At 49.2% G+C, this 27,059-nt stretch overlaps 2 protein-coding genes across 15 annotated transcripts in view; one reads left to right on the forward strand and one right to left on the reverse strand.

Annotated features, from left to right (window-relative positions):
* Positions 1-4,463, forward strand: part of LOC109908674 (ceramide kinase-like) — a 16,505-nt gene extending 12,042 nt beyond the window's left edge. For 2 of the 7 annotated variants that reach the window (XM_031794651.1, XM_020507326.2), the window contains exons 12-13: positions 649-950; positions 1,274-4,463. In XM_031794651.1, coding sequence (XP_031650511.1) covers positions 649-950; positions 1,274-1,346 — 375 coding nt within the window. In that variant the 3' untranslated portion in view covers positions 1,347-4,463. The remainder of the gene's footprint in view (positions 1-648; positions 951-1,273) is intronic. The other 5 variants (XR_004203728.1, XR_004203730.1, XR_004203729.1 and 2 more) reach the window with 5 other exon arrangements.
* LOC109908327 (glucose-6-phosphate 1-dehydrogenase) lies at positions 4,459-25,363 on the reverse strand. 8 transcript variants are annotated; one of them, XM_020506958.2, is made up of 14 exons: positions 25,293-25,363; positions 25,039-25,188; positions 23,618-23,655; positions 23,230-23,338; positions 19,619-19,845; positions 15,934-16,092; positions 15,350-15,475; positions 14,977-15,070; positions 14,622-14,808; positions 10,236-10,471; positions 9,621-9,697; positions 8,968-9,060; positions 5,649-5,714; positions 4,459-4,893 (listed from the first exon to the last, which is right to left on the reverse strand). In XM_020506958.2, exons 2-14 carry the CDS (start codon positions 25,150-25,152, stop codon positions 4,875-4,877), a joined length of 1,545 nt encoding a protein of 514 aa, XP_020362547.2. In that variant the 5' UTR covers positions 25,153-25,188; positions 25,293-25,363; the 3' UTR covers positions 4,459-4,874. The 8 variants fall into 8 exon arrangements, with proteins under 8 accessions (XP_020362547.2, XP_031650517.1, XP_031650516.1 ...); XM_031794656.1 differs by having other exon boundaries at positions 4,464-4,893; positions 25,039-25,185; XM_031794657.1 differs by lacking the exon at positions 23,618-23,655 and adding an exon at positions 23,515-23,587 and having other exon boundaries at positions 25,039-25,335.
* Between the last annotated feature and the right edge of the window lie 1,696 nt (positions 25,364-27,059).

Consider the following 27,059-nt stretch of genomic DNA (forward strand, 5'->3'; position numbering starts at 1 on the left):
TAACCCAGTGCCAGGCAACTAACCTAGTGCCAGGTAGCCCTAACCCAGTGCCAGGTAACTCTAACCCAGTGCCAGGTAACTCTAACCTAGTGCCAGGTAACTCTAACCCAGTGCCAGGTAACTCTAACCCAGTGCCAGGTAACTCTAACCTAGTGCCAGGTAACTAACCCAGTGCCAGGTAACCCTAACCCGGTGCCAGGTAACTAACCCAGTGCCAGGTAACGAACCCAGTGCCAGGTAACTAACCCAGTGCCAGGTAACTAACCCAGTGCCAGGTAACTAACCCAGTGCCAGGTAACTAACCCAGTGCCAGGTAACTCTAACCTGGTGCCAGGTCATTTTAATTCTAACCAACCTGAACCTAAGACTATGTAGGTACAACCTCCACAAGTACTGTAGCCTGGATAATAGGCCAAATTCTGAAGCCATATTGCTTGTTAGATCGCTATCGTACCATGTGGACTGGCATACCACATAACAGTATGGAAATATGTGGTCTGAGAAAGACAGGAACACTTGCTGATGGAGTAACATCTAGCTGCAGCACTAAAAGGCCTAAAAGAAACATTGTGTGATGAAAGGAAAAAGTTGCTACTGTATTTGATTGATAGTTTTTCGATAGTCACTTAATGCATCTTCCCTTCTAAGTTTGACCTGCCCTTCGTGGATGTCCACCGCGTGAAGGCAGTACGTTTCTCTCTCCCACCCGGAGAAAAGGAGGATGAGGATGAAGAGAGGGAGACAGTAAATGGTGGAGGGATGGCGGAAGAGGGAGAGAGAACAAGCCGGAGCGGTTCCCAACATCACCTGGTAGAAAGAGGAGAGGAGCGAGGGATGGCTAATGACAGGAGGAAGAAAGACTTGTGTGGCCTGTGCTGCAGTAAGCCTCCTTCAGTGTCTGTGTGGAACTGTGACGGAGAAATACTTCCTCACACTGAGATCCTCTGCAGGTAAGAGACATCTTATCACATGATGGAAATCAATACTTACCTGACAGAGTTTCAGTGTACATTTAGTGCTCTGCTTCAGGCCCAACCTGAAGCCTCTAATAATATTTTCATACTATTGAGCTGAGCCAAGCTGTACTGCTCTAGCCTGGTTATGCATTCACCATCATTGCTGAAATCGTGCTGGAAAGGAGAAATAAAATATTTGAGCCAGCACAGGAGTTAGACTTAGCATGATAGTATGACGTGTCAATGCTGCATTTTCCTACCCTGTCCTCATCTGCCTTGTTGTCCTGTCCCTCCCTCCATTCTTCCCTTCCTCCCAGGGTTCATGGTCAGCTGGTGCGTTTGTATGCCCGGGGCATGGAGGACGGATCAGCCACACCCACCAGGAAGTGAACTGTGTTAGGGTCCATCACACTACTGACTGAGGGAGGCCGTGGTAGGGTCCGTTCACACTACTGACTGAGGGAGGCCGTGGTAGGGTCCGTTCACACTACTGACTGAGGGAGGCCGTGGTAGGGTCCGTTCACACTACTGACTGAGGGAGGCCGTGGTAGGGTCCGTTCACACTACTGACTGAGGGAGGCCGGGTCCGTTCACACTACTGACTGAGGGAGGCCGTGGTAGGGTCCGTTCACACTACTGACTGAGGGAGGCCGTGGTAGGGTCCGTTCACACTACTGACTGAGGGAGGCCGTGGTAGGGTCCGTTCACACTACTGACTGAGGGAGGCAGGGTCCGTTCACACTACTGACTGAGGGAGGCCGTGGTAGGGTCCGTTCACACTACTGACTGAGGGAGGCAGTGGTAGGGTCCGTTCACACTACTGACTGAGGGAGGCAGTGGTAGGGTCACACTACTGACTGAGGGAGGCAGGGTCCGTTCACACTACTGACTGAGGGAGGCAGGGTCCGTTCACACTACTGACTGAGGGAGGCAGGGTCCGTTCACACTACTGACTGAGGGAGGCCGTGGTAGGGTCCGTTCACACTACTGACTGAGGGAGGCAGGGTCCGTTCACACTACTGACTGAGGGAGGCGGAGGTAGGGTCCGTTCACACTACTGACTGAGGGAGGCCGTGGTAGGGTCCGTTCACACTACTGACTGAGGGAGGCGGAGGTAGGGTCCGTTCACACTACTGACTGAGGGAGGCGGAGGTAGGGTCCGTTCACACTACTGACTGAGGGAGGCCGTGGTAGGGTCCGTTCACACTACTGACTGAGGGAGGTAGGGTCCGTTCACACTACTGACTGAGGAAGGTAGGGTCTGTTCACACTACTGACTGAGGGAGGTAGGGTCCGTTCACACTGCTGACCGAGGGAGGTAGGGTCCGTTCACACTGCTGACTGAGGGAGGCGGAGGTAGGGTCCGTTCACACTACTGACTGAGGGAGGCCGTGGTAGGGTCCGTTCACACTACTGACTGAGGGAGGCAGTAGTAGGGTCCGTTCACACTACTGACTGAGGGAGGCAGGGTCCGTTCACACTACTGACTGAGGGAGGCAGGGTCCGTTCACACTACTGACTGAGGGAGGCAGGGTCCGTTCACACTACTGACTGAGGGAGGCAGGGTCCGTTCACACTACTGACTGAGGGAGGCAGGGTCCGTTCACACTACTGACTGAGGGAGCCAGGGTCCGTTCACACTACTGACTGAGGGAGGCAGGGTCCGTTCACACTACTGACTGAGGGAGGCGGAGGTAGGGTCCGTTCACACTACTGACTGAGGGAGGTAGGGTCCGTTCACACTACTGACTGAGGGAGGTAGGGTCCGTTCACACTACTGACTGAGGGAGGTAGGGTCCGTTCACACTACTGACTGAGGGAGGCCGTGGTAGGGTCCGTTCACACTACTGACTGAGGGAGGCGGAGGTAGGGTCCGTTCACACTACTGACTGAGGGAGGCGGAGGTAGGGTCCGTTCACACTACTGACTGAGGGAGGCGGAGGTAGGGTCCGTTCACACTACTGACTGAGGGAGGTAGGGTCCGTTCACACTACTGACTGAGGGAGGTAGGGTCCGTTCACACTACTGACTGAGGGAGGTAGGGTCCGTTCACACTGCTGACTGAGGGAGGGGGTGGTAGGGTCCGTTCACACTACTGACTGAGGGAGGGGGTGGTAGGGTCCGTTCACACTACTGACTGAGGGAGGCGGAGATAGGATCCGTTCACACTACTGACTGAGGGAGGCGGAGGTAGGGTCCGTTCACACTACTGACTGAGGGAGGCGGAGGTAGGGTCCGTTCACACTGCTGACTGAGGGAGGTGGTGGTAGGGTCCGTTCACACTACTGACTGAGGGAGGTGGTGGTAGGGTCCGTTCACACTACTTTCAGAGAAAAATAATGCCAGAAAAGAAAACATGATTATAATCAATAATTCTGCCAGCTAGGACCAATGAAATGGCTCTCTCTCTGGTGTAGTTTTTTTTATAGAGTGAACGGAGCCTTACTGTGATACTGAGATGTATCACAACTGAAGAAGGCTGTATTACTGTACGAACCACATGTAGGCTCAATGACAACATATCAGTTAGTGGGATGTCTGTGGAAAGACTTATTTTTCTGACCTGTGACTATCAACAGAATAAACAACAGAGCCTTACATTTTACATACCTGATAAAATGGCTACTGTAACTAACAGTAGGGTCAACATACAAGTTAGTGGGACAACGGTCATGAATGACTTTGGAAGTAGGTGTGACTGAACGTAACACACTACCCAAAAGAGCCTTCCATTTCACTTCATCTGCTTTCTCTCTTAACCAAATCATTCCTGAATATTTTGACAAGTCTTTAGATGGAGGTTTGAGGTAATTCAAGGAATGTACACTGAGTGTTCAAAACATTAAGAACACCTGCACTTTTCATGACAGGTCAATCCAGGTGAATCCCCTTATTGATGTCACTTGTTAAATCCACTTCAAATCAGTGTAGATGAAGGGGAGGAGTCCGGTTAAAGAAGGATTTTTTAAGCCTCGAGACAAATGAGACATGGATTGTGTATGTGCCATTCAGAGGGTGAATGGGCAAGACAAAATATGTAAGTGCCTTTGAACGGGGTATGGTGGTAGGCCCTAGGCGCACCGGTGTGTGTCAAGAACGGCAACGCTGCTGGGTTTTTCACGCAGTTTCTCGAGTGTATAAAGAATGGTCCACCACCCAAAGGACATCCAGCCAACTTGACACAACTGCGGGAAGCATTGGAGTCAACATGGGCCAGCATCCCTGTGGAACGCTTTAGCCACCTTGTAGAGACCATGCCCCGACCAATTGAGTCGGGTTCTGAGGGAAAGGGGGGAGGCACAACTCAATATTAGGAAGGTGTTCTTAATGTTTGTTTTTTACACCCAATATATCATATTTTCTACAAACAATGATACAGCTTGATATGACTTGATGTCAGTAGCTTATGGTATTTTCACCTGTAAATGTGTATGTTTATTTCAGCTACTGATTTGCATTTATGAAAATGTTGCACATAATAAACAGACACCTTATTATTATGCAGAATTTTGAGGTTACACATCATTTATTATTTATGACAGAACTGACGTTTCCTCACAGAGAGCAAGAGACACACTTTTATCTCGTGAGTATAGAAGAGTAGGACAAACCTGTTGTTCTTGAACATTGAGACCATTCTCAAACTCTTCTCAAAACCACAGTGACAGTTGATCCAAGCATACATTGCATACAGTGCAATTTTTTGAATCAGCTATTGTCATTGGGGACATTTGTTTTGCGTCACCCGTTGTACATTTTAGACGATTCCATTTGTCCTGGTGACATTTTCACCCACCCGGGGAACCAGGCGATGTAAAACGAGCACACCCAATGTATACAGAGACACATTTTTGATCTTTCATTCATTCTGCTTCCTCCCAGCAGTAACCGTCTGTGGGCTATGGAGTGAGAGCATGCTCAGAACTGGGACATATACCTGGAGGGAGAGAAACAGGAAACATCAGTCAACAGCCAGTCTAGCGGAGCAACTTAAATTAGGCCCAGATCAGACCAGACCAGGCTAGGACTGAGTGATACACAGGAATGTGCTGATGTAGATGGAAATATAATTAGTCAGGTTGAGAAAGTTTATAATATTTTGGAGGTTTTTAGTTGATTATCCCAGTAGGATCATTTATTTTGTCAGTCAGTGATTTTCACGAGCTTAGATTTAAGAAGATAGTAAAGAGCTTCTTACCTTACCTCCTCCCTTCAGGGTGCTCAATGCCTTATAGACGACAGTCTCACAGGAATTGACATCATCATACAATCAATCAAACAGTGAAGTCAATAAATTATCATGATTTATTTTGTCACAATCAATCTGGATAGTGATGCTGTAATCAAACAGTGCATTAATCAAGTTCAGAAGTGTTGTTCATAATACTGATTTGTCGCCTGGTGGTTCAGAACGGTTTGTGTTTTAACCAACTCCACTGTGGTCGTTGTCATGCCGAACACGTGCCCAAATGACAAGTTGGCTACGGCACATACAGTAGGATACCATGCCAACTTAAATAGGAGACGAGGGAATATCAGGATTGTGAGAAATGCAGAATATAACGTTTTCTTTCATGCAGTGTGACTTAAATAAGCATCTCGAAAGAGTCGAGAGTAGCAAACACAAGGGAACTTTCACGCAGTGTAATTGGTGTGTGTTTCTTGTGTCATGCAGTGTGGGGGTTGACCCACTTGTATGTTCCCTCGTAGCGGAATCCCACCCTCCTCACGAGCTCATCCGCTTCATTTGGTCCACGACTGAGGAACAGGGACAGATAGAGGGTGGAGGAGGGACAGGGACAGAGAGGGTGGGGGAGGGACAGGGACAGATAGAGGGTGGAGGAGGGACAGGGACAGATAGAGGGTGGAGGAGGAACAGGGACAGATAGAGGGTGGAGGAGGAGGAACAGGGACAGAGAGGGTGGAGGAGGAGCAACAGGGACAGATAGAGGGTGGAGGAGGAGCAACAGGGACAGAGAGGGTGGAAGAGGAGCAACAGGGACAGATAGAGGGTGGAGGAGGAACAACAGGGACAGAGAGGGTGGAGGAGGAACAGGGACAGAGAGGGTGGAGGAGGAACAGGGACAGAGAGGGTGGAGGAGGAGGAACAGGGACAGAGAGGGTGGAGGAGCAACAGGGACAGATAGAGGGTGGAGGAGTAGGAACAGGGACAGATATAGGGTGGAGGAACAACAGGGACAGAGAGGGTGGAGGAGCAACAGGGACAGAGAGGGTGGAGGAGCAACAGGGACAGAGAGGGTGGAGGAGGAACAACAGGGACAGAGAGAGAGGGTGGAGGAGCAACAGGGACAGATAGAGGGTGGAGGAGGAGCAACAGGGACAGATAGAGGGTGGAGGAGGAACAGGGACAGATAGAGAGAGGGTGGAGGAGCAACAGGGACAGATAGAGGGTGGAGGAGGAACAACAGGGACAGAGAGGGTGGAGGAGGAGGAACAGGGACAGATAGAGGGTGGAGGAACAACAGGGACAGAGAGGGTGGAGGAGCAACAGGGACAGATAGAGGGTGGAAGAGGAACAGGGACAGAGAGGGTGGAGGAGGAGGAACAGGGACAGATAGAGGGTGGAGGAGGAGGAACAGGGACAGAGAGGGTGGAGGAGCAACAGGGACAGATAGAGGGTGGAGGAGGAGGAACAGGGACAGATATAGGGTTGAGGAACAACAGGGACAGATAGAGGGTGGAGGAGCAACAGGGACAGAGAGGGTGGAGGAGGAACAACAGGGACAGATAGAGGGTGGAGGAGGAACAACAGGGACAGATAGAGGGTGGAGGAGGAACAGGGACAGATAGAGGGTGGAGGAGGAACAACAGGGACAGATAGAGGGTGGAGGAGGAACAACAGGGACAGAGAGAGAGGGTGGAGGAGCAACAGGGACAGATAGAGGGTGGAGGAGGAGCAACAGGGACAGATAGAGGGTGGAGGAGGAACAGGGACAGATAGAGAGAGGGTGGAGGAGCAACAGGGACAGATAGAGGGTGGAGGAGGAACAACAGGGACAGATAGAGGGTGGAGGAACAACAGGGACAGATAGAGGGTGGAGGAACAACAGGGACAGATAGAGGGTGGAGGAACAACAGGGACAGATAGAGGGTGGAGGAACAACAGGGACAGATAGAGGGTGGAGGAACAACAGGGACAGATAGAGGGTGGAGGAACAACAGGGACAGAGAGGGTGGAGGAGCAACAGGGACAGAGAGGGTGGAGGAGGAGGAACAGGGACAGATAGAGGGTGGAGGAGGAACAACAGGGACAGATAGAGGGTGGAGGAGGAACAGGGACAGATAGAGGGTGGAGGAGGAACAACAGGGACAGATAGAGGGTGGAGGAGGAACAACAGGGACAGAGAGAGAGGGTGGAGGAGCAACAGGGACAGAGAGAGGGTGGAGGAGGAACAACAGGGACAGAGAGAGAGGGTGGAGGAGCAACAGGGACAGAGAGAGGGTGGAGGAGGAACAACAGGGACAGAGAGAGAGGGTGGAGGAGCAACAGGGACAGATAGAGGGTGGAGGAGGAGCAACAGGGACAGATAGAGGGTGGAGGAGGAACAGGGACAGATAGAGAGAGGGTGGAGGAGCAACAGGGACAGATAGAGGGTGGAGGAGGAACAACAGGGACAGATAGAGGGTGGAGGAGGAACAACAGGGACAGATAGAGGGTGGAGGAGGAACAACAGGGACAGATAGAGGGTGGAGGAGGAACAGGGACAGATAGAGGGTGGAGGAGGAACAGGGACAGATAGAGGGTGGAGGAGGAACAACAGGGACAGATAGAGGGTGGAGGAGGAACAACAGGGACAGATAGAGGGTGGAGGAGGAACAGGGACAGATAGAGGGTGGAGGAGGAACAACAGGGACAGAGAGGGTGGAGGAGGAACAACAGGGACAGATAGAGGGTGGAGGAGGAACAGGGACAGAGAGGGTGGAGGAGGAGGAACAGGGACAGATAGAGGGTGGAGGAGGAACAACAGGGACAGATAGAGGGTGGAGGAGGAACAACAGGGACAGATAGAGGGTGGAGGAGGAACAACAGGGACAGAGAGAGGGTGGAGGAGGAACAGGGACAGATAGAGGGTGGAGTAGGAACAGGGACAGATAGAGGGTGGAAGAGGAACAGGGACAGAGAGGGTGGAGGAGGAACAGGGACAGAGAGGGTGGAGGAGGAGGAACAGGGACAGATAGAGGGTGGAGGAGGAGGAACAGGGACAGAGAGGGTGGAGGAGCAACAGGGACAGAGAGGGTGGAGGAGGAGGAACAGGGACAGATAGAGGGTGGAGGAGGAACAACAGGGACAGATAGAGGGTGGAGGAGGAACAACAGGGACAGATAGAGGGTGGAGGAGGAACAGGGACAGATAGAGGGTGGAGTAGGAACAGGGACAGATAGAGGGTGGAAGAGGAACAGGGACAGAGAGGGTGGAGGAGGAACAGGGACAGAGAGGGTGGAGGAGGAGGAACAGGGACAGATAGAGGGTGGAGGAGGAGGAACAGGGACAGAGAGGGTGGAGGAGCAACAGGGACAGATAGAGGGTGGAGGAGGAGGAACAGGGACAGATAGAGGGTGGAGGAACAACAGGGACAGATAGAGGGTGGAGGAACAACAGGGACAGAGAGGGTGGAGGAGCAACAGGGACAGAGAGGGTGGAGGAGGAGGAACAGGGACAGATAGAGGGTGGAGGAGGAACAACAGGGACAGATAGAGGGTGAAGGAGGAACAGGGACAGATAGAGGGTGGAGGAGGAACAACAGGGACAGATAGAGGGTGGAGGAGGAACAACAGGGACAGAGAGAGAGGGTGGAGGAGCAACAGGGACAGATAGAGGGTGGAGGAGGAACAGGGACAGATAGAGGGTGGAGGAGGAACAGGGACAGAGAGGGTGGAGGAGGAACAACAGGGACAGATAGAGGGTGGAGGAGGAACAACAGGGACAGATAGAGGGTTAGGTGGACATGTGATGTGATGAAAGTAAGCTAGGATTAGTAGTATTACTTACCTTCCATAGGTGTAAGGGATAGGAGGTGTTTTCTCTCCCTCTATGTGATGGAGGAGGGGAGTGAAGATCCTCCAGGCTTCTCGCAGCTCATCACTGGGAGAGGAAAAGGACCAGGAAACAGGAGCAATGTTATGATTTATACCACAGCGTTGGTGAATATTTGTTTCTGATTGGCTAGAAGGGCGTTCTAGAATGGACATTAAAATGTGTTCTTTACTATTGTTTTCTTTGGCAACTGTGGTATAAATGCCTCCGTTGTGTACATTTAACCTTGGAAAAATTGAACTTATATATATTGTCACATAAATCAGGTCTGATAGAAATGTTCCTTCCATACATGAGAGATTATCTGTGTAGATTACATAGGGTTTCTCAGCCCATAGATACGGGTCAGAAATAGTGTGGTGACAGACAGGGTAAGAGACAGACATGTCAGTGGGCACATCGCCACCCCTCAGAGCCTGGTTCCTCTCTAGTTTTCTTCCTAGGTTCCTGCCTTTATAGGGAGTTTTTCCTGGCCAACATGCTTCTACACCTGCACTGGGGTTTTAGGCTGGGGTCCTGCATAAGCACTTTGTGGCAACTGCTGATGTGAAAATTACATTTGAAATGTTAAATTTAAGCGGGTGGGATAGTGGCAGTCAAAGACAGACCTGCGGACAAAGTGCATCGGATTCCCACAGAACACATCCAGAATCAGACGCTCATATGCATCAGGGAGCTTCACGTCCTGTAGCGAGAACACAAGAAGAGTTGTTATTTATTCTACACACACACACACACACACACACACACACACACACACACACACACACACACACACACACACACGTGTGTAATCTTAATCTTTTATTTTTATTGGCCAGTCTGAGATGTGGCTTTTTCTTTGCATCCCAGAGTCGCCTCTTCACTGTTGACGTTGAGACTGGTGTTTTGCGGGTACTATTTAATGAAGCTGCCAGTTGAGGACTTGTGAGGCATTTGGTTCTCACAAGAAAGTTGTGAAGAGAAAGTCTATTTCTCACAGGAAAGGTATTTGTTTCTGGCTATTTTGAGCCTGTAATCAAATCCACAAATGCTGATGCTCCAGATATTCAACTAGTGTAAAGGCCAGTTTTATTGCTTCTTTAATCAGAACAAAAATGGGCTTTTCTTTCAGAAACAAGACATTTCTAAGTGACCCTAAACTTTTGAATGGTAGTGTACACACATATATACACACATTATATACATACTTACATACATATACACGTGTGTGTGTATCTTACCTTGTATCTGCTCCTGTAGGTAAGGTCCAGTTCAGTCTCCTCAGGGCTGAAGTAGGCTCCAGGCTTCTTGGTCATCATCTTGAGGTAGATGGCCTCATCAGGCTGTACCCTCACCACCAGCTCATTCCTCTGGCACTGCTCATTAAAGATGTCCCCTGGAACATCCGTGAACTGGAGACGCACTTCCGCCTTACGCTCGTTGAGTGCCTTACCGCAACGCAGGACGAACGGAACACCTACGGGGTGAGGGATGGGTGGATGGATGAGGGGAGAGAGGGATGGGTGGGTGGATGAGGGGAGAGAGGGATGGGTGGGTGGATGAGGGGAGAGAGGGATGGGTGGGTGGATGGGAGAGGGGAGAGAGGGATGGGTGGGTGGATGGGAGAGGGGAGAGAGGGATGGGTGGGTGGATGGATGAGGGGAGAGAGGGATGGGTGGGTGGATGGATGAGGGGAGAGAGGGATGGGTGGGTGGATGGGAGAGGGGAGAGAGGGATGGGTGGGTGGATGGGAGAGGGGAGAGAGGGATGGGTGGGTGGATGGGAGAGGGGGAGAGAGGGATGGGTGGGTGGATGGGAGAGGGGAGAGAGGGATGGGTGAGGGGAGAGAGGGATGGGTGGGTGGATGGATGAGGGGAGAGAGGGATGGTGGGTAGATGGATGAGGGGAGAAAGGGATGGGTGGGTGGATGGATGAGGGGAGAGAGGGATGGGTGGGTGGATGGATGAGGGGAGAGAGGGATGGGTGGATGGATGAGGGGAGAGAGGGATGGGTGGGTGAATGAGGGGAGAGAGGGATGGGTGGGTGGATGAGGGTAGAAAGGGATGGGTGGGTGGATGGATGAGGGGAGAGAGGGATGGGTGGGTGGATGAGGGGAGAGAGGGATGGGTGGATGGATGGATGAGGGGAGAGAGGGACGGGTGGGTGGATGAGGGGAGAGAGGGATGGGTGGGTGGATGAGGGGAGAGAGGGACGGGTGGGTGGATGAGGGGAGAGAGGGGACGGGTGGGTGGATGAGGGGAGAGAGGGATGGGTGGGTGGATGGGAGAGGGGAGGGGAGAGAGGGATGGGTGGGATGGATGGGAGAGGGGAGAGCGGGATGGGGTGGGGGGATGGATGAGGGGGAGAGAGGGATGGGTGGGGGGATGGATGAGGGGAGAGAGGGGATGGGTGTGGGTGGATGGAGAGGGGAGAGAGGGATGGGTGGGTGGAGGGGATGGGAGAGAGGGGAGGGGTTGGGTGGAGTGGGGAGAGAGGGATGGGGTGGGTGGATGGGAGAGGGAGAGAGTATGGGGTGGGTGGATGGGAGAGGGGAGAGAGGGATGGGTGGGTGGATGGGAGAGGGGAGAGAGGGATTGGGTGAGGTGGATAGAGGGGGAGGGGGGATGAGATGCGATGGGTGAGGGGAGAGGGAATGGGTGGGGTAGATGGATGAGGGGAGGAGAGGGATGGGTGGGTATATGGATGAGGGGATGACAGGGATGGGGTGGTGGAGGGATGAGGGGAGTAGAGGGATGGGTGGGTGGATGGATGAAGGGGAGAGAGGGATGGGTTGGGGTGGTGAGATGAGGTGAGAGAGGGATGGTGGTGGATGGATGAGGGGAGAGAGGGGAGGGTGGGGTGATGGATGAGGGGAGAGAGGGATGGGTGGATGGATGAGGGGAGAGAGGGATGGGTGGGTGGATGAGGGGAGAAAGGGATGGTGGGTGGATGGATGAGGGGAGAGAGAGGGATGGGTGGGTGGATGAGGGGAGAGAGGGATGGGTGGATGGATGAGGGGAGAGAGGGGTGGGTGATGAGGGGAGAGAGGGATGGGTGGATAGATGAGGGGAGAAAAGGGATGGGTGGGTGGATGGATGAGGGAGAGAGAGGGATGGGAGGGTGGATGAGGGGGAGAGAGGGATGGGTGGATGGATGGATGGATGAGGGGAGAGAGGGATGGGTGGGTGAATGAGGGAGAGAGGGATGGGTGGGTGGATGAGGGTAGAAAGGGATGGGTGGGTGGATGGATGAGGGGAGAGAGGGATGGGGGGGGTGGATGAGGGGGAGAGAGGGATGGGTGGATGGATGGATGAGGGGAGAGAGGGACGGGTGGGTGGATGAGGGGAGAGAGGGATGGGTGGGTGGATGAGGGGAGAGAGGGACGGGTGGGTGGATGAGGGGAGAGAGGACGGGTGGGTGGATGAGGGGAGAGAGGGACGGGTGGGTGGATGAGGGGAGAGAGGACGGGTGTGGATGAGGGGAGAGAGGGGGGTGGTGTGGATGAGGGGAGAGAGGGATGGGTGGATGGATGGATGAGGGGAGAGAGGGATGGGTGTGGGATGGATGAGGGGAGAGAGGGATAGGTGGATGGAGAGGGGAGAGAGGATGCGGTGGGTGGATGAGGGATAGAGGATGGGTGGGTTGATGGAGAGAGGGGAGGAGATGATGGGTGAGGGGAGAGAGGGATGGGGGGTGGATGGATGAGGGACATAGTAATGGGGAGAGAGGATGGTGGGTGGATGGATGAGGGGAGAAGGATGGGTGGGTGGATGGATGAGGGGAGAGAGGGATGGGTGGTGGATGATGAGGGGAGAGAGGGATGGGTGGGTGGAATGGATGAGGGGATAAGAGGGATGGGTGGGTGGATGGATGAGGGGAGAGAGGGATGGGTGGGTGGATGGATGAGGNGGGTGGGGTGGATGAGGGGAGAGAGGGATGGGTGGATGGATGGATGAGGGGAGAGAGGGACGGGTGGGTGGATGAGGGGAGAGAGGGACGGGTGGGTGGATGAGGGGAGAGAGGGACGGGTGGGTGGATGAGGGGAGAGGAGAGGGGGCGGGGGGGATGAGGGGAGAGAGGGACGGGTCAGTGGAGGAGGGAGAGAGGGACGGGTGGGTGGATGAGGGGGAGAGAGGGTGGGTGGGTGGATGGATGAGGGGAGAGAGGGATGGGTGGGTGGATGGATGAGGGGAGAGAGGGATAGGTGGATGGATGAGGGGAGAGAGGGATGGGTGGGTGGATGAGGGGAGAGAGGGATGGGTGGGTGGATGAGGGGGAGAGAGGGATGGGTGGGTGGATGAGGGGAGAGAGGGATGGGTGGATGGATGAGGGGAGAGAGGGATGGGTGGGTGGATGAGGGAGAGAGGGATGGGTGGGTGGATGGAGAGGGGAGAGAGGGATGGGTGGGTGGATGGGAGAGGGGAGAGAAGGGGGTGGTGGATGGGGAGAGCGACAAAGAATAGAGAGAGTGTGTATGAGAAGGGAGGAGAGAGAAAGGGTAGATGAGAAGGGAGGAGAGAGAGAGGGTAGATGAGAAGGGAGGAGAGAGAGAAAGAGGGTAGATGAGAAGGGAGGAGAGAGAGAGAGAGGGTAGATGAGAAGGGAGGAGAGAGAGAGAGGGTAGATGGGAAGGGAGGAGAGAGAGAGGGTAGATGAGAAGGGAGGAGCGAGAGTGGGTAGATGAGAAGGGAGGAGAGGAGAGGGTAGTTTGAGAAGGGAGGAGAGAGAGAGGGTAGATGAGAAGGGAGGAGAGAGAGAGGGTAGATGAGAAGGGAGGAGAGAGAGAGGGTAGATGAGAAGGGAGGAGAGAGAGAGGGTAGATGAGAAGGGAGGAGAGCGAGAGAGCGTGTATGAGAAGGGAGGAGGGAGAGAGAGCATAGATGAGAAGGGAGGGGAGGGAGAGAGAGCGTAGATGAGAAGGGAGGAGAGAGAGAGCGTAGATGAGAAGGGAGGAGAGAGAGAGGGTAGATGAGAAGGGAGGAGAGAGAGAGGGTAGTTGAGAAGGGAGAGAGAGAGAGAGGGTAGATGAGAAGGGAGGAGAGAGAGAGGGTAGATGAGAAGGGAGGAGAGAGAGAGGGTAGATGAGAAGGGAGGAGAGAGAGAGGGTAGATGAGAAGGGAGGAGAGAGAGAGAGGGTAGATGAGAAGGGAGGAGAGAGAGAGAGGGTAGATGAGAAGGGAGGAGAGAGAGAGAGGGTAGATGAGAAGGGAGGAGGGAGAGAGAGGGTAGATGAGAAGGGAGGAGAGAGAGAGGGTAGATGAGAAGGGAGGAGAGAGAGAGGGTAGATGAGAAGGGAGGAGAGAGAGAGGGTAGATGAGAAGGGAGGCGAGAGAGAGCGTAGATGAGAAGGGAGGAGAGTGAGTGTGTATGAGAAGGGAGGAGAGAGAGTGTGTATGAGAGTAATGATCGACGTTCCTGTGCAGCTGGAGTCAAACAAGAGGAGTTGGGAAGTAACAGAATAACTAGATAAGAGAGGGAGAGTTCAGGATTGTGAGGAATGCAGAGTATCAGGCTGACAATATGAGCTGATGAGTCTGGAAGATACGTCGAAATCTGTCAACATGTCTAGATAAAGGACATAGGAGGAAAAGAGTTTGCCAGAATCCAAGATGGCCGTCGGTCCTCACCATCCCATCTCTCATTCTGTACGTAGAGCACAGAGGTGGCGAAGGTAGGCGTCTGGGAGCCGTTGGGCACGGTGGGATCATCTAGGTAACCCAGTCTGGCATGGCCCTCCCCCTCAGGGTCCCCTATGTACTGACCCAGCACCACATCAGACCGAGGCACTGGGGCGATGCATTTCAACACCTTCACCTAGGGTTCACACACACACATTTAGAAGACAGAGGGAATGGTCATATAGTTTTATGTCACAAGTGTAAAAAGTGTGCCCAGAGTTTGTCCTGGTCAGCATGTCCATGGGAAAACTCCTGACCCTAAGTGGAACACTGATCAAAGTGGAACACTGGTTGGTGATGCTACCTTCTCATCTCTCACGTCATCAGGGCTGGTGGAGGCAGGCTTCTCCATGGCAACCAGAGAGAGCATCTGGAGGAGGTGGTTCTGCATGACATCACTAAAGCAGGAAATATCACAAACCCATGGAACTGAACAACTCAATTATTTGTCACATGCTTTGCAAATTACAGGTGTAGACTTAGAATACAATTCTTACTTATGGGCCATTCCCACAATGCAACAAGAAAGAGAAATAATAGAAAAAAAGCTATATTCCACTACATTGCCATAGAATAAGAGAACCACATGAACATCTGAAAACAGTTGATCAAAGTTTTCCAGTGATTTATACTTTGGCATGACATGCCAGCCTGTTGCAAATGCCGCTCTTCCTCACCGGATGATGCCAAAGTCATCAAAGTATCCTCCGCGTCCCTGTGTACCGAATGGTTCTTTAAAGGTTAGAACCACACAGGCCACGCTGTTCCTGTTCCAGATAGGACCAAAGATACGGTTCCCAAACCTGATGGACAGACAGAGGACAGAATCAAAACACAATGGTAACCAGTCAGAACATAGCAAGCCAAGGTTCTTTCAGTTCCCACAGGGATCACACACTCATACCTAACCTGTATGAACACACTTCATTGTCAATCGCTTTGGACAAAAGCATCGGCTTCATTTTGATTGATACTGTACAGTACTTCATGAACAAGGAAGATTTCAAATCTGTAAATGTACTGTCTCCTGGGATCAGGACTCAAGCTGTACCTGAGGACGATGAGGTTCTAACACCATCTCTGTACCTGAGGACAATGAGGTTCTAACACCATCTCTGTACCTGAGGACGATGAGGTTCTATCACCATCTCTGTACCTGAGGACCATGAGGTTCTAACACCATCTCTGTACCTGAGGACCATGAGGTTCTAACACCATCTCTGTACCTGAGGACCATGAGGCTCTAACACCATCTCTGTACCTGAGGACCATGAGGTTCTGCACCATCTCCTTGCCCAGGTAGTGGTCTATGCGGTAGATCTGGTCTTCTCTGAACAGGGAGGAGAAGTGGGACGACAGCTCCTGAGAACTCTGCAAGTCACGACCAAATGGCTTCTCCACTATCACCCTGCTCCAACCTCTAACACACAAAGACAGAGACCACTTTACAGTGTGGTACAGGGATGTGTGAGTGTGTTTGCACATGTGTGTTTATGGGTTTTCTATCCTTGCGGGTACCAGAAATTCAGACTAGTGGGAACATTACGCCATTCCCCACAAGGAAGAAGGCTATTTTAGGCAGGGGCGCAACTTTCACTGGGGACTGGGGGGGGGGGGCATTCTGAAATTGTATTCCCCCCCCAGTTTTATCATTAAAATGTGATACAAAAAGAAGAAAAATGGTGCTTTAGTACAATGCGGATGGCCAGGAGCGGTAGGGTAGGCTGTTGTGAGTGAACAGTCGGCTGGATTTAGGACCGCGCAGACGCCACAGATGGGGCTGACAGGCTGTGTGAAGGCAAAGGTTCTGGAAGGCTGGCTGGAACAGCACGGGAGAGTTGAGCATAGTTTAGTGTGTTTATGTTGTGCTCTTTAACCGAGTTGTAAAAGAAAGCAGAACAGAAACGGGCTACTCTTTAGTAGACTGATGTAGTTTGCAAGGTAACTTCTGTTTAACTTAATGGTGGGGGGGGACCCATATTTATTTGCAGTGCTGAGCTAGTATTGTGACTGAATTGTTAACTTTAGCTAATGTTTTATCCCCTCTCGACCGAGGTGAATTGAATAAGCTACGCTAGTGAGCAGCTACCACAGTCAGTTCCAGCTCTAGTTATCTGTCAGATAGTACTAATAGCCACCTCATATCACTATCTGACAGCAGTTGTTTGTATGGACACCTTTTGTAGCCATTGTTTTGTCCCATTTCAACAGAGGTAAATGAACTTGGGTAGCTTTCATCAGTTGATGTACAGTTGGCAAGACAGCTGGCCAAAAGTTGGCCAGCGATAGCTATTATTTTTTGCCTCAATCACACTAGACCTGAATCAAATGATGAAACCATCGACCAAACAATTGAAGATTGATATTGTGATGTTTTTTCAGTACAATGTGAGTTTTTATTAGCCAGTATGGCAATGTAACGTTATTGATTTGTTTCCCTTGCTAACACAGTATTAAAACAGCTCTAACATTACAGGCTTCACTGTCATTGTGCACAGTAGAGGTCTGCACAGGACCGATTTCTTCATCCCACTCCTGCCAGCACCTGCAGCTTTACATACCGCACCTGCTGGCTTTCTGTCTGACTCCCACAAGAACTGATCCCAAAACCCAACCACAGTTCCGCAAAGTTTGTTTTTAGGCGTATGTGATGCAAATGTGCAAAAATAACTTTAGAAATAGGTTAAATTACCAGAGATTCTGACATGGCCCTTATATTAGACTATCTGTATTACTGGGGTATATCAGCCAATATGCTAGATGTAGATTGAAGAGAGCAGAGTTGGAGAGACTTTTACTTTCTCTTGCGCCATTTTTATAGCCTATGTTTGGGAGTGGAAGGGTTTTCAGACAGAGAAATATGGGTGATCAATATTTAGGCCTTTGTAGGCAATGTAGTAAACTATAGCCTAATCATAGGCCTATTTAGGAAGGATATTTCATTGGAAAGAACTGCCCTGTGCATCTGCACCCATGCATAGGCTAGGCTGTAGCCTGCTCTACTCTTTAATTGAGACCACACATGCACCTAATCACACTGAATTTGAAGCAGCAAGAATGATGACAGCGACACTTAACATTTTGCATAAGCCTATAGGACCTTTTAGGAAGACGATTTGCAGGCAGAGACAAATAAATGGGTAATCAATTATTGAAAATGAAAAAGGCATAATGCTCGCTCCCCATAGCAGCCTAGCCTATGTGCACATTGTGCCTTTTCAGTGATGACTACATTTTTTGATTGCACTTCGACTCATTGGTTGAGCACCCTCCACTTCTTTCCATCATCAATATTTAGTTACAGACTGTAGTCAACTACAGTCTAATCATATTTAAGTTAACTGCCACGTGATTCTCCACCCATGCAGGCAGCCTTCTCTATTTCAATGAGACCACACATACTAGGCGCAGTTGAACTCTCACGCCCAACTAGGAGAGGGAGGCTACTGAAGTTGAAGCAGTATGTGAATAATGCGAAAAAAATATGTGCCTAGGGTAGGTAGGCTAACACATACAAAGCAGAAAGAGTACCGTTTCCAAATCATCTGTGGGACAACAAAAATACTATATTTTCATCCAAAAGTCGTCTGACCGCCTGCTCCCGCCCACACACCGTGCTGCAATGATCTGGACCTGCAGGCATCCAGCAGGAATGTATACAGTCAGTACACAACACTATGCTCAGCGTGTCTTAAGACAGGGGAGGGCAACTCCAGTCCTCCAGGGCCTGATTGGTGTCACACTTTTTCTCCATCCCAGCAAATACAGCTGATTAATCATATTGCATTCTAAACTGAAGATCATCATTAGGTGATTATTGGAGTCAGGTGTGTTAGCTGGGGCTGGGACAAAACTGTGACAACAATCAGGGCCCCGAGGACTGGAATTGACTTAGCAGGGTCAGATGGTGACGAGGGTCCCAGTAGGGTCAGATGGTGACAGGGGTCCCAGTATGGTCAGATGGTGACAGGGGTCCCAGTAGGGTCAGATGGTGACAGGGGTCCCAGTAGGGTCAGATGGTGACAGGGGTCCCAGCAGGGTCAGACAGCCAGGGAAGACCAGTCTACGGAGCTCAGGTCAATTTTTCAGTATATTAACAATATCAGTGAATGATACAAAGTTACATCTTGAATTGATGGGTAGACCTACAGTAGCTACAGGACAGCAGTTTAAGCGTAAAGCTACAGTCTGGGATATGAGAATAATAGTCATTATTGGATAATGTATGAATGTACACCAAGGTAATCCTTTGTCATGGAGGACTTGCTGTTTCTGTGTGTTCATGTACATTTGAGGCGTATGTGTTTTTTTGTTCCCAAACCTTGCCTTGGGAACAACATTGTTTTTAAAGAGGGAATTAACTTGTGTTGGGAGAGAGTTGAGTTATTCACTAGACTGGTGGGGTTCGGGCTTGCAGGCGGCTCGGGCTGGCTGGTCGGTCTGGCTGAAATGTTATATAGAAGGATGTCTTATTAAAAACAATCAAGTCTGTATTTTTTCAAGAGTTGTTCATTTGTTACGCTATTGGTTAAAAGAGCAACACAATATTTATTATTGAATGACCTTTGATCTAGTTCAGTCTTATGAAACACGTAAACATATTTAATAATGATCTCTTATATAGCTTGATGACTGTGGGTATTTTTGATTACTTTTTTGTTCTAAATAGAGATGGCATATTGGATTTTGTAAAAATGCAGGAAATTCGCATTCGATGGCTAAACCAGACCCCTCGCCAGGTTATGTCCCCCCCACTTCTAAAACCAAAGTGGCACCCCTGATTTTAGGCTTAGGGGTTACAGTTAGGTGTTAGGGTTATTGGATTGGGGTTCGGTTAAGGGGGTTCGGTTAAAGGTTAGGGAAAATAGTAAAATGATAGAAAAACAAATCTGTGTGGGTTCATGCATATGCTTGAGTGATCTGACAAGTGTGTTTGAGATACTGACTTGCGGCACATGCAGTGGGCTCTGATGTTCTTGCTAACATGATGGTAGACGCTGGGGGGCAATGCCAGGTAGAAGACACAGTTAGCATGGTCAGCCCCCCTGCTGGTGGTCAGGGAGCTCAGGTGGGCATTCAGCTCAGAGAAGGAGTCCTCCTCATCATACCTGCCGCTCAGGTAAGAGTTCCTACTGAAGAACGCAGCGAGGCGCTCACTCTCACCATCACCAACCTGAGAAAACACACGTACACACATGAATGATTACAACAGAATACCTATCCACAGTCTTTTCATTGTAATGAGTATGAACATGTACATCTAGGTCAACCACATGTCCTGGATTGCGCGGGACAGTCGTGCATTTTGCAACTGTGTCACCCTTCCCACAAAGAAACAATCATGTCCTGCATTTTATCAACATTTTATCAGCACCACTAATTTAGGAAAAAAAGGTTGATTTCGGTCAGACATTCCAACCTGTCTCTTGCAGCAAAACAGTGCCCCTCAGTAGGTGTAGACCATGTATCTGATGCAGTCTGGACAGTGAAACAGCGCCCCCTTTATCTCAGTATGTATAGACCATGTATCTGATGCTGTCTGGACAGTGAAACAGCGCCCCCTCTGTCTCAGTAGGTGTAGACCATGTATCTGATTCTGTCTGGACAGTGAAACAGCCCCCCTCTGTCTCAGTAGGTGTAGACCATGTATCTGATTCAGTCTGGACAGTGAAACAGCGCCCCCTCTGTCTCAGTATGTATAGACCATGTATCTAATGCAGTCTGGACAGTGAAACAGCGCCCCCTCTGTCTCAGTAAGTGTAGACCATGTATCTGATGCTGTCTGTACAGTGAAACAGCCCCCCTCTGTCTCAGTAGGTGTAGACCATGTATCTGATGCTGTCTGGACAGTGAAACAGCGCCCCCTCTGTCTCAGTAGGTGTAGACCATGTATCTGATGCTGTCAGGACAGTGAAACAGCCCCCCTCTGTCTCAGTAGGTGTAGACCATGTATCTGATGCAGTCTGGACAGTGAAACAGCGCCCCCTCTGTCTCAGTAGGTGTAGACCATGTATCTGATGCTGTCTGGACAGTGAAACAGCCCCCCTCTGTCTCAGTATGTATAGACCATGTATCTGATGCTGTCAGGACAGTGAAACAGCCCCCCTCTGTCTCAGTAGGTGTAGACCATGTATCTGATGCTGTCTGGACAGTGAAACAGCGCCCCCTCTGTCTCAGTAGGTGTAGACCATGTATCTGATGCTGTCTGGACAGTGAAACAGCCCCCCTCTGTCTGAGTATGTATAGACCATGTATCTGATGCTGTCTGGACCAAAATACTATGTAATGTCATACTATTTCTGTCCAGACAGCATCAGAAACATGGGTTACATATAGAGGGCCGTTTCACTCGGATGCTTTCTCCAGTGATATAGTTTCATCAGAGAGAAAGACACGAAGCGGGAGGGCTCACTCTCGCCAAAATCTGCCCAGAATAAGCCCAATACGATTCTATAGGAATAATATGTAGACCTAAGCTTGTCGCCTGCCTTCCTGCCTTTGGGACAAAGACTCCCATTGTTAGGGCGGAATCATGAGCGTCTCATCATTATGTACAGATCTCTGGTTTCCTCGCCAATTAGGAAGGAAAGTTGTGGGGTGCGCAGTTCACTGTTAGGATGCTGTATTGCCCTAAAGTAAATTGATGTTTTGCCAAAATTATATAATTACTCCGTCCTAAATAAATGTCTAATAATAATTATAAATACTTCACCAGGGAGCATTACATAGCCACAGAGGAACATTAGCTTATTATTATATATTTTTTTAAAGCTTATTGTTTTCAATCAGAAGTGTGTAGGCCTAAGCCCATTTGGGTAGTGCACCTGGTAATAGGTCTAGTTGATGGAGTTGCAGCCGTCAGTGAAAAGCATCTAAATGGGTTAAGATAGTGTCTTGAGTATTAATCAAATCAAATCAAATCAATTTATATAGCCCTTCGTACATCAGCTGATATCTCAAAGTGCTGTACAGAAACCCAGCCTAAAACCCCAAACAGCAAGCAATGCAGGTGTAGAAGCATTCTTTTTTTTAACTAGGCAAGTCAGTTAAGAACAAATTCTTATATACAATGACGACCTACCCGTCATTGTGTGTGGAAAATATATGGTGTGTCTCTCTCCAGAATGCATGTATACATGTATACACATGACCAAAAGTATGTAGACACCTGCTCGTCAAACATCTCATTCCAAAATCATGGTCATTAATATGGAGTTGGTCTCCCCTTTGCTGCTATAACAGCCTCCACTCTTCTGGTAAGGATTTCCACTAGATGTTGGAACATTGCTGCAGGGACTTGCTTCCATTCAGCAAGGTTGGGCACTGATGTTGGACGATTAGGCCAGTCGGTGTTCCAATTCATCCCAAAGGTGTTGGATGGGGTTGAGGTCAGGGCTCTGTGCAGGCCAGTCAAGTCCACCAATCTCAACAAACCGTTTCTGTATGGACCTCGCTTTGTGCACAGGGGGCACAAGAAAAGGCCTTCCCCAAACTGTTGCCACAAAGTTGGAAGCACAGTATTGTATAGAATGTCATTGTATGCTGTAGCGTTAAGATTTCCCTTCACTGGAACTAAGGGAACCATGAAACCATGAAATACAGCCCCAGACCATTATTCCTCCTACATATAGTGTACTCTATACCATCTACTGCATCTTGCCTATGCCATGCGGCCATCACTCATTCATATATTTTTATGTACATATTCTTATTCATTCCTTTACACTTGTGTGCATAAGGTAGTTGTTGTGAAATTGTTAGGTTATATTACTTGTTAGATATTACTGCACGGTCGGAACTAGAAGCACAAGCATTTCGCTACACTCGCATTAACATCTGCTAACCATGTGTATGTGACAAATAAAATTTGATTTCACCAAACTTTACAGTTGGCACTATGCATTCGGGCAGGTAGCGTTCTTCTGAAATCTGCCAAACCCGGCGGCAAGCTTTACACCACTCCAGCCAACGCTTGACATTGTGCATGGTGATCTTAGGCTTGTATGCGGCTGCATGGAAACCCATTTCATGAAGCTCCCACAAACAGTTATCGTGCTGACATTGCTTCCAGAGGCAGTTTGGAACTCGGTAGTGAGTGTAGCAACCAAGGGAAAATTATTCTTATGCTCTACGTGCTTCAGCACTTGGAAGTCCATGTTTATCAGCTTGTGTGGCCTACCACTTCACAGCTGAGCCGCTGTTGCTCCTAGATGTTTCCACTTCACAATAAGAGCACATACAGTTGCCTGGGGTAGCTCTAGCAAGTCTGACATTTGATGAACTGACTTGTTGGAAAGGTGCCCCGTTGAATGTCACTGAACTCTTCAGTAGGGCCAGTCTACTGCCAATGTTTGTCAACTGAGATTTTAAATGTGGTCACCCTATGTACATCCCGCAAAACCTCACTGACAAACCAGTGTCATAAAAGAGGGAATCCAGTCAAGGCAATTTCACATGGACTTTCAATGGTGAAGCTACCAAAAGCTAAACGGCTTTGATCAAAAAGAAGTTATCAGAACCGAGTTGCCTGCACTCAGCCTACACTAAGACTCCTTACCTTCATATGTGGCAGACATGCTGTCCTGATGTCATCCATAGTCAGCTTGGAGCGAGCAAAGCCCACAAAGTGGGTCTCTTCTGGGAGAAGATCATCTCTGAACAGCCACCTACAAGAGGTGGACTGAACAATGAGATGCAGTATAAAGGGACGGAGACAAAGACAGGACACTCAGTCAGCTCCCTGGAGACATGATGACCTAGAACACTGGTCAAGGAGCTGACCCCCCCCCCCCCCCCCCCCCTAAACTTCTAGCATAATTGGTAGAAACTTGAGATGACAAACCTGAACCTTGAACAGCGTTTACGGACAGTCATTCTGATGATTCAGGGACTGTGGAGATAGACAGGCACATAATCTGGCAACAGAAAACAGGAAACTCACTCACCATAGAGTAGGATAAATCTTCTTATTGGCAAGATCTCCCTGAATGGATAGATAAAAAGTTAAATAAAGTATTTGAGAGACTAAAATGTGCCTAGAATCTTATGGTTGATTACTCTTGTTTTTATTTGTTTCCTGTTTCTATGAACACATGGTACAGTACAGGGCAGTTCAACTTCCAACCTACACAGTAACAATCTACTGTCCCCAAGTCCAGAACAGACTATGCGAGGCGCACAGTACCACATAGAGCCATGACTACATGGAATCAGGTAACTGATGCAAGCAGTAGAATCAGATTTTTAAAAACTTTTTTTAAAACACACCTTATGGATCAGCAGGGACTGTTAAGCAACACAAACATAGGCTCAGACACATGCACACACACACGATAACATACGCACTACGCACACACACGATAACATACGCACTATACACACACACACATGGATTTTGTGTTGTAGATATGTGGTAGTGGAGTAGGGGCCTGAGGGCACACACGTGTTGTGAAATCTGTTATGAATGTTTAAACACAACATTGAAAAAAGGGAAGACAAACACTGCAGCACAGCCATTCTGAAAAGTAACTTTTTAACACACTCAAATGTAGCGAAGGGGGATAGTGATTTGTGATAGACAGATAGTTAACTCACGGAAGTGGACAAACATTTTAAGTCCTAAACTCATCTCTCTCTTTCAGAGCTAGATAAAGAAAAGCCAGATGCAGCACATTTTAGTCAGTGTGTGAGCCCTCTCCTCTCTTCCCCCAGTCTCTCTCACACGCACACCACACACACACCACACCTCTCATCAGTCAGTCAGTCAGTCACACACACACTTACTTAGTTGACCCTATGTTTGGACTTCAAACCAGATGGAACTCTAGATATAGAGAGTCATATACTAGCTGGGTAATTAGAACAAGCAAGACTCTACGTTTCTGTAACAACTCACACAGCAGCCTAGTCGGTAGCGTAACTACTGAGTCATTAGGTCATGTGGTTGATCTTAATGCAAATCTCACAAGGAACCCACTCTTATCCCACAGTGGAAGCAGTGCAACAAGTCAGTAACTTCCTTTTAAATACTGTGGAACTATGGCTATTGGCTGTGTTCCAACAATCACACTAGAACACTTCCAGCACTGAAGCAGTATTCTGGTAGCATACAGTCTGACACGTGGTGTTCTAGTATGCACATTGGACTGTGCTCTATGTAGCCCATGTCTCTGCCCTTGTAGAACTGAACAGAAAATACCACAGGGAAAAGGTTCAGTTACCATAAAATAAACACATGCATAGAGGGACAACTACTACTTAGACCGAGTGCCAGTCTGTTTGTGCTATCACACCAACTCCTTGTCACTCAATGTCATGCCAAACATGAAAGGAAGAGCACAAACAGGGTAACTACTAGAGTACTCACTGAGGCTCCCAGTATGATGAAGATGTGGAAGTCAGATGAATGGGACAGCTCTCTTCTCAGCTGACCCAATACCTCAGAGTGGGTGAGACACTCAGGAACACCACTCTTCTCCATCTCTATACTGTATGTCAAGCTTGGTTCCCTCTGCTGCTGAAAGACAGCAAGAGACATACAACAATACCAACAGGAAGATGTTGGACTCAAGTCTTTGTGTGTGATCTTACTCTCCGTGTCGTGTTGTCTCATTCACTCACAAAGGTTCCAGCTCTCTCCTGGCTCAGTCAGTAACAACAGTGGAGTGTGTGTGTGTGAGGTAGGTTCAAATTGTAACTGTCATCGTTGCATAGCAGAAATATTCACCAAGGCATTGCTGCCACCTATTGTTGCAAAGGAAGAATGTCTCAATGTGATATGGATAGGGGTACGGTGATTAGGCATCAGGATATATGATAAACAGAGTATGATGATTGTATACAAGTGTGAACAAATAAAGTGAGTGTGAGTTGGAGTGTCAATGTGAGTGAGTGTGTAGAGTCCTGATGAGTGTGTAGGGCCCTGATGAGTGTGTAGAGCCCTGATGAGTGTGTAGAGCCCTGATGAGTGTCTTGAGCCCTGATGAGTGTGTAGAGCCCTGATGAGTGTGTAGAGCCCTGATGAGTGTGTAGAGCCCTGATGAGTGTGTAGTCCTGATGAGTGTGCATAGTCAGTGCAAAAATAAATGGGTAGATGCAAGGCATGAAAGACAACGCTCCACATTAGCTGCCTCTCCACATTCCAACAGACCAGGGCCTGATTTCCCGATAGCGATCGGATTTAGGCTTAAGAGTGTTTTAACGTTACACCTTTCTTACAAAGGCCCGAAGATGTAAAATGTGTTTCCCAAAACACCACGCAGAGAGAACATTTGCTAAGTGCATTGTTGTCAAGGCAGATGTCAATACTGATATGATCCAAAGGCAGCACTGCTCTCGGATCAGCTTTCTCCATTCAAATCGGACCTTAACATTAGAATTATGCCACAATACTGACAACGGATCAGCTCCTAGAAAGATATCACCCATGGCTGCAAATAGAGGCGTTTTATTATATTGCTCACCCTATAATAATGCACTAAATCTAGATTTGTCTAAACATTGCGCACGTTAGGATACACATGCAATACTGAGTATACGCAACATTGATACCTGCTCTTTCCATGACAGACTGACCAGGTGAAAGCTATGATCCCTTAATGATGTCACTTGTTCAATCCACTTCAAATCAGTGTAGAGATGAAAGGGAGAAGACCGATTAAAAGAAGGATTTTTAAGCATTGAGACATGGATTGTGTATGTGTGCCATTCTAAGGGTGAATGGGCAAGACAAAATATTTTAAGTGCCTTTGAACGGGTTTGGTAGTAGGTGCCAGGCGCACCGGTTTGTGTCAAGAACTGCAAAGCTGCTGGGTTTCCCAGGTCCAACAGTTTCCCATGTGTATTAGGAATGATTCACCACCCAAAGGACATCCAGCCAACTCAACACAACTGTGGGAAGCATGGGAGTGAACATGGGCCAGCATCCCTGTGGAACGCTTTCGACACCTTGTAGAGTCCATGCCCCAATGAATTGAGGCGGTTCAGAGGGCAAACGGGAGACAACTCAATTAGTTCTTAATGTTTTGTAAACTGTGTATATTGTAGCAAAACATTTGGTTGTAGACAAATTGCAAAACAAAACAATTAAATGAACATGAAAATTGACTTCAATATCATTCAATGGTAAGAATTGAATGGTGAAAGCTGAGAGCAGCACTGCCTTCGATCCTATCAGTATCGACACCAGCGGCAACAACGCACTTAGTGACCGTTCTCTCTGCGTGGTATTTTGGGAAACGCATGTCACATCTTTGGCTGTTGTAGGAAAGATGCATCGTTAAAATAACACTCGTAAGCTATCGGTAAACCGGGCCCTGGTTTGACAACCCTCAGCCACAGTCTTTCACCTCGTTTGCGAAGCCTGAAGCCGATGCGAGACAACCCTCA

The sequence above is a fragment of the Oncorhynchus kisutch genome, linkage group LG17 (genome assembly GCF_002021735.2).
Source record: "Oncorhynchus kisutch isolate 150728-3 linkage group LG17, Okis_V2, whole genome shotgun sequence".
Taxonomy (NCBI): domain Eukaryota; kingdom Metazoa; phylum Chordata; class Actinopteri; order Salmoniformes; family Salmonidae; genus Oncorhynchus; species Oncorhynchus kisutch.